The 6,634-nt window shown below is 34.4% G+C and overlaps 1 protein-coding gene across 1 annotated transcript; it reads right to left on the bottom strand.

Annotated features, from left to right (window-relative positions):
• Positions 1 to 273: 273 nt before the first annotated feature.
• LOC139519566 (uncharacterized) lies at positions 274 to 6,318 on the bottom strand. The gene is made up of 2 exons (XM_071311736.1): positions 4,810 to 6,318; positions 274 to 824 (listed from the first exon to the last, which is right to left on the bottom strand). Exons 1-2 carry the CDS (start codon positions 6,241 to 6,243, stop codon positions 420 to 422), a joined length of 1,839 nt encoding a protein of 612 aa, XP_071167837.1. The 5' UTR covers positions 6,244 to 6,318; the 3' UTR covers positions 274 to 419.
• Between the last annotated feature and the right edge of the window lie 316 nt (positions 6,319 to 6,634).

Below are 6,634 nucleotides of genomic sequence, written 5' to 3'. Positions count from 1 at the left end.
TTTATTTTACTCATAATTGATCAATTTGTAAATTTTACGGACGCCATCACGAGTTGGTTGATTTTTATGGAATATTCGTTTCGCAAATGATATCGGATATGTTCCTTATGTCGTAACTACAATCCTGTTCCCTTTTCACGAATATGACCTAATGAATTAGACTATTTACAACAAAAATATGAGCAACACGAGGGGATCCAAATGTGGAGCAGGTTCTGCTTGCCCTTCCGGATCAACTAAGATCAAAGTTTTAGGTGGGGTTTGTGTTGCTTTATCTTTAGCTTTCTATGTTGTGTTTTTTTTTGTACTTCTAGTATAGCCATGGCATTGTCAGTTTATTTTCGATCTATGGATTTGACTGTCCATCTGGTATCTTTCGCCCCTCTTTTATGTTTTCCTTTTTATTTCGTTCAGTTCATTCAGTTGGTTTTTTTTTCACCTTTTTCTAAAATTTTACACCATTTAGCCAAATGACTTGACCTGTTATTGAAAGTGTTAAAGTTCTGTTCACCGAGTCGTGATTTTGCTCTTCTAACAACTTCTTCTCGTGGGTAAATATCATATCCGTTGTAATCATGGATGAAAACGTTTCGGTCTGCAAGTTTGAAAACAAAATCTTCCTCTACTATGGTCCTAGTTCCAAAGGCCCCAGCATAATTGTAATGGACTACAGAACATTTGATAGTTTCTGGATAATCTACCTTAACAACTACGGCTTCGTGAGACAGGCAACAATATGTGAAATTAATAACATCTCCAGGGGAAAAATCTGATATCTCCGTAGCTCTCTTATTTGGAATTGTCTTCAACTCTGTTTTCCCAGTCTAAAATATAACAAAAATGGAAATAACTCCTCGCTAGCTAGTGGACGCTCCGTTTGACAGTCGACATATAAAACTTTCAACAAAAAAGTTCATTTTTCTATCATTTATAATTTTTAGAATTGCACAAATTGCTTAAAAACTGTTAAAAAAAATCGTCAGAACTTTTTTTTTCTCGTTTGAGCCGGTACGGCGAAATCGAGAAAAGCAATCGAGTTGAGATGACCAATGATAATCTGTTTATCGCTATTTTACCTATGACGACGTTGTCAATTTCAGGTCAATTTCATTAGCAACTCCACGTGCCTTCTTAGTTTCTAGCGATAATTTTCCATCTCGGACGAGTACCATGATACAAAAAATTATCACAAAAAAAATCAAAGGAAAAATGCACAAAATAGCGATAAAAAGAGTGATTGTCTTGATATTCGAAGATTTATCTTCTGATTTGTATTTATTATACTATAGTTTTCAATAGATTAGTCAAAAAATAAATTATTGTTTCCTACCTCCTTTTCTTTCTTGAATTTGTATGCATATCCTACATTATCTAGTTAAACAACTAAAGCCATTTCATATTAGAGTTATAATAGTAAAAGTCTGAAACATTTTCCCACAAAATTTTGATAGAAATCATTTTTTTCCTTCCGTTTTTTTTTTCTGACAAGAGGCAGAAATAAGAGATTATAACATGGCATGTTTAAAATCAGATATATCATCAGCAGAACAGCCAAAGGCTTGAGGACTGTTGTTGACCAGGGCTGATAATACATCTGACATGAACAGTTTATCGCATGACTCCGGCTATTATCACATCCCTTACCGTAACGTTATCTTTCTTGCACCTGCTAATGGTTATCGCATGGCATTACGGCGTTACTCTGCATTTATCATAAACTTAGAGTAAATAATTTATGATTTTAAAAGTATGATAATAGCATTAAATTTTTGTAAATTTGATATATTCCGAAATAGTGTTTAGTGGGGCTGATATGAGAAATTTATCACATGCCTATGACTATTGTCACACCCCTTTCCGTAACGTAACCACATGGCATTCTCGCGTTACTCGGCAAATTCCGGAAAACACACCTCAATGGTCCGTTTTCAATAATAACATTAACGTTACCAATTTTCCTGCACCAGATGCGCATTTCGACAATGCATCTCTCGTGGCCAAAATATTTGAAATCCAAAACTTATACAAAAGATGAAGAGCTATAATCCAAAAGGTCCAGAAAGTATAGCCAAATCCGTGAAAGGAATCAGAGCTTTGCATGAGGGAGATACATTCCTTAATTTATAATAATTTCTAACATTTTGTAACAGCAAATATAAATAACACAAAAAATTCCGTACTTGCATGCCAGTACCGAAGTACTGGCTACTGGACTGTTGATACCCTCTGGTACTAACAGTCCACCAGCAGAGGCATCGACCCAGTGGTAGTAATAACATTAACGTTACCAATTTTCCTGCACTAGATGCGCATTTCGACAATATATGTCTCTTCAGTGATGCTCGTGGCCAAAATATTTGAAATCCAAAGCTTATATAAAAGGTGAACAGCTATAATCCAAAAGGTCCAAAAAGTATAGCCAAATCCGTGAAAGGAATCATAGCTTTGCATGAGGGAGATACATTCCTTAATTTATAATAATGTCTAACATTTTGTAACAGCAAATTTAAATAACACAAAATAAATCCGTATTTTCATGCCAGTACCGAAGTACTGGCTACTGGGCTGGTGATACCCTCGGGACTAACAGTCCACCAGCAGAGGCATCGACCCAGTGGTAGTAATAACATTAACGTTACCAATTTTCCTGCACTAGATGCGCATTTCGACAATACATAACTCTTCAGTGATGCACGTGGCCAAAATATTTGAAATCCAAAGCTTATATAAAAGGTGAAGAGCTATAATCCAAAAGGTCCAAAAAGTATAGCCAAATCCATGAAAGGAATCAGAGTTTTGCATGAGGAAGATACATTCCTTAATTTACAATAATGTCTAACATTTTGTAACAGCAAATTTAAATAACACAAAAAAATCCGTATTTTCATGCCAGTACCGAAGTACTGGCTACTGGGCTGGTGATACCCTCGGGACTAACAGTCCATCAGCAGAGGCATCGACCAGTAAAAGACATAACAAAGCAGGGTACAAAACAATTATTAGGAAACAGAAAAATATTTTGTTTAAAATAAAAATAAAAGATTAATAAATGTATTTTAAATATTTTTAGCATAATTTACACGGATTTGGCTATACTTTTTGGACCTTTTGGATAATAGCTCTTCATCTTTTATATAAGCTTTGGATTTCAAATATTTTGGCCACGAGCATCACTGAAGAGACATGTATTGTCGAAATGCGTATCTGGTGCAAGAAAATTGATACCGTTAATTTTATTACTATCACTGGGTCGATGTCTCTGCTGGTGGACTATTAGTCCCCGAGGGTATCACCAGCCCAGTAGCCAGTACTGGCATGAAAATACGGATTTTTTAAGTGTTATTAAAATTTGCTGTTACAAAATGATAGAAATTATCATAAATTAAGGAATGTATCTCCCTCATGCAAAGCTCTGATTCCTTTCACGGATTTGGCTATACTTTTTGGACCTTTTGGATTATAGCTCTTCATCTTTTATATAAGCTTTGGATTTCAAATATTTTGGCCACAAGCATCACTGAAGAGACATGTATTGTCGAAATGCGCATCTGGTGCAAGAAAATTGATACCGTTAATTTTGTTACAAAGTTACAATACAAAATTACTGTTGACCTTTATAAAGTTACAATTCAAAATTACTGTTGACCTTTTTAAAGTTACAATACAAAATTACTGTTGACCTTTACAAAGTTACAATACAAAATTACTATTGACTATTTCAAACATTTGTTTTTATCATCGATGTGTTACTCCTCTGTTGATGCATATAATAGAAAGATTGCATATCGGATATGTTATATTTATCGTCTAACGTCCGTAAACTTCGCTTTTGAACTTCTGCTTGAGAACCGCTCAAAACGATCAATATACCAAACTGTTTATCTCCATTAAAAAGATTATACCGTGTCATTTTTCATATCAGATGTATTATCAGCCCATGGTCAATATAGGCCCACGAGCCTTCGGCTACTACTATATCTAATAACGTAAGAGAATTTGATTTTAGAGCAGCTATAATACACTTTCCACAATCATACTAGATTCAAGTCGTATATCATGAAATCCGATGTATAACAGAATTGATCCGAGGTTTATTCAATTTTTCATACATAGAACTGTAATGTGTAAACGCACTCGTCTGAGATACAAGGCATAAACTTTTGTACGCAAGACTAAAACGACTCATTAGTGATGTTGAATTTTACAAAAATGTGAAAAAGTTAAAAAGGCAACAACAAAAAAAAGAAAAAAGGTGAAGAGCATTGATGATTCACAGTTCTGAAAGAAATCTCCAAACACAGCTTATTTTCAATTCGATTCAACTCCGCATACGAGTGAAATTAGTTTTAATGCACGTAGTTTATTTTTTGTTGCAAAGATAGAAAATATAATGATGTCTTCTAGATTTGCGTTCACACGTATATTTATTCTAGCCTCACATCTGTTGTTAGTTGAAATCCTAACTCAACAACACCTGATTCAAAGTTACACATTTAATCTTGAATTTGACAATTTTGTTGTGTCGTGAAAAAAGTCGGACAAGATTGAACTAAGACGAATTTGGCTAGTCGTCGTTTAGAACATTTATAAGTAGTCTTTTTAATCCGACCGTATTAAGGTATTTGTATTTACCTCATTGGCTGTAAAAGATTTCAATTTGAGCGTCCTGGTTGCATGAATTTACAAAAACACTCTAGACGTGTAAAATGTAAAAAAAAAAATTTCTTAACGAGTTTTTTCAAGTACGAAATACAATTATAGTATATCTTTTGGACCTTTGTCATTGCATCAAAATAATCTGTTTCTTACCTTGCAATGTCTTGACATATGACTTGATCGATTAGATAAAATGGAGAAATTCTGGTTCCCACACCTGTCTAAAGCTCTTTTAACTACATCATATGGTATTAAGGGATTCTCCTTGCTAAAATCGTACACATAAATATTTTGATCTTTCAAATTAAAGAAGAATACTTCTTTGACAACAGTTCGAGTTCCAAACAGACCCGGATAGTTAAAATGTACCAGCGTGAGTTTTACTTTGTGTTCATCGTTGGTGTTGTCAGGGATAACTCTGGTTATAACACCTTCATGATAAAGCCTATAATAAGGGAAGGTAATGACATCTCCATTCCGAACCATTTTACATTGTTTCACCACTGGCTTTGGAATCCTTGATGCTGGTTGAAAAATAGGCATGATTGTATCCGTAAAAAATGGAGTTATACATGGTAATGCACAAGCAATGACCGTATTTACAGCGAAATAGAGCCAGGATACGTGGCACATCACTGATATACCGATTCTTATCAAACAAAATAATAGGGATGCTGACATTATTCTCTGTTGTTTTTCGTAGCATTTTAAACACATCAATCCTTTATCTAACTTGTCCTTTAACATTGCCATTCTGTCGACCATGGTGACCAAGCTATATATTACCATTGCATCAGCAGAACTTCTAATATATTCTTTTATTTCTTTCAAAAACTGTATTGCAACTTTAAAAAATAGCTTCAATAACCATGAAATTGTACATTTCAAGTAATTCGCGACTGACGATACTTGGTTACTATGTTTTGAACCAGTCACAATTTCATTTGATTTGTCTTCGCAATTATTTCCAAAGACATTGTAAGATTCAGCATGTTCATTGTTTTCAAATTTGTCGGCCATTTTGTTAGCTCTTTCAACGATCTGTTCAGGTTTAAATGGTCGCCTATGGTACCGCACAATGTCGATTTCTACCGTTTTCGTGTTATATTCTTTGGTATCTCGTAATACCGTAAACTTCTGCGTAAAATCCCCCTGATAATGAATCAATGTCATTTGTCCGACCCTCTGATTTTCCTTAGCTTGCACATCAGTAACAATGGCATGGTGGTTATAGACATTAATTCCGCCTTTGTAATTGTGAAACCTAATGTGATCTCCTGGTTTGATCTGTGGTATCAGATCAACTTTTTCATAAGTCATACATTCTTCACATGTAGTGCCAAGTGTCTCAAGAAAATCGTCTACTTCGTTTTTTCTTTGTCCCAAATTTTTAATTTCAGAAATATCCTTTTGTTCCAATTGTTGCACAAAATCGTCACTGTCTAGGACCTCATTTGTTAAGCTGACTAGTTCTGACTGAGAAATATCAATGTCATTTCTTATCTTCTCGTCAACTGATAGATTTGATTTCTCTGTTTGAAGTACACGATGTAGCTCGTTTTCTTTGCCTTGGAAACGAGACAGCATATTTGTAAAGAAGGAACTTTCATCTCCATGTTGTTGAAATGTACTGCTTGTTGGTAATATTCGTTGAAACGATGCCATCTGCAAAAAAAAATAGTTCATTTATTTTCGTGATGTTAAAACTTGAACCTCAGGGAAGGAGAATATGTGTTATCCCTGATTTTCGTAAAATTATGTTCAAGAGTACGTAGCTGATGCATATATTTTTACGTGTATCTTCTTTTAGTGTCTGGAATTTTAGTTTACCTCTTTTATTGATAGATGATGGCTAAAATATGTGAATGTGCAATCTTTCTAAATGTTGAATTTTGCAGTGCCCTTTTTTCTTCCAACAAAAGTACCCAAAAAAGCAAAGTTGGGAATGAGGTTTGATAACTTCCCCATCATTTCCTAT

Source organism: Mytilus edulis, chromosome 4 (assembly GCF_963676685.1).
Source record: "Mytilus edulis chromosome 4, xbMytEdul2.2, whole genome shotgun sequence".
Classification (NCBI taxonomy): domain Eukaryota; kingdom Metazoa; phylum Mollusca; class Bivalvia; order Mytilida; family Mytilidae; genus Mytilus; species Mytilus edulis.
Note: the sequence above shows the minus strand (reverse complement) of the source record. Positions and strands in the feature narration are given on the sequence as shown.

Coding starts and splice junctions, on each gene's coding strand:
- LOC139519566 (XM_071311736.1), bottom strand. CDS start 6,243: ATGCTGTCTCGTTTCCAAGGCAAAGAAAACGAGCTACATCGTGTACTT. Junction 825..4,809: donor ATATGTCAAGACATTGCAAG/GTAAGAAACAGA, acceptor GTTATATTTTAG/ACTGGGAAAACAGAGTTGAA.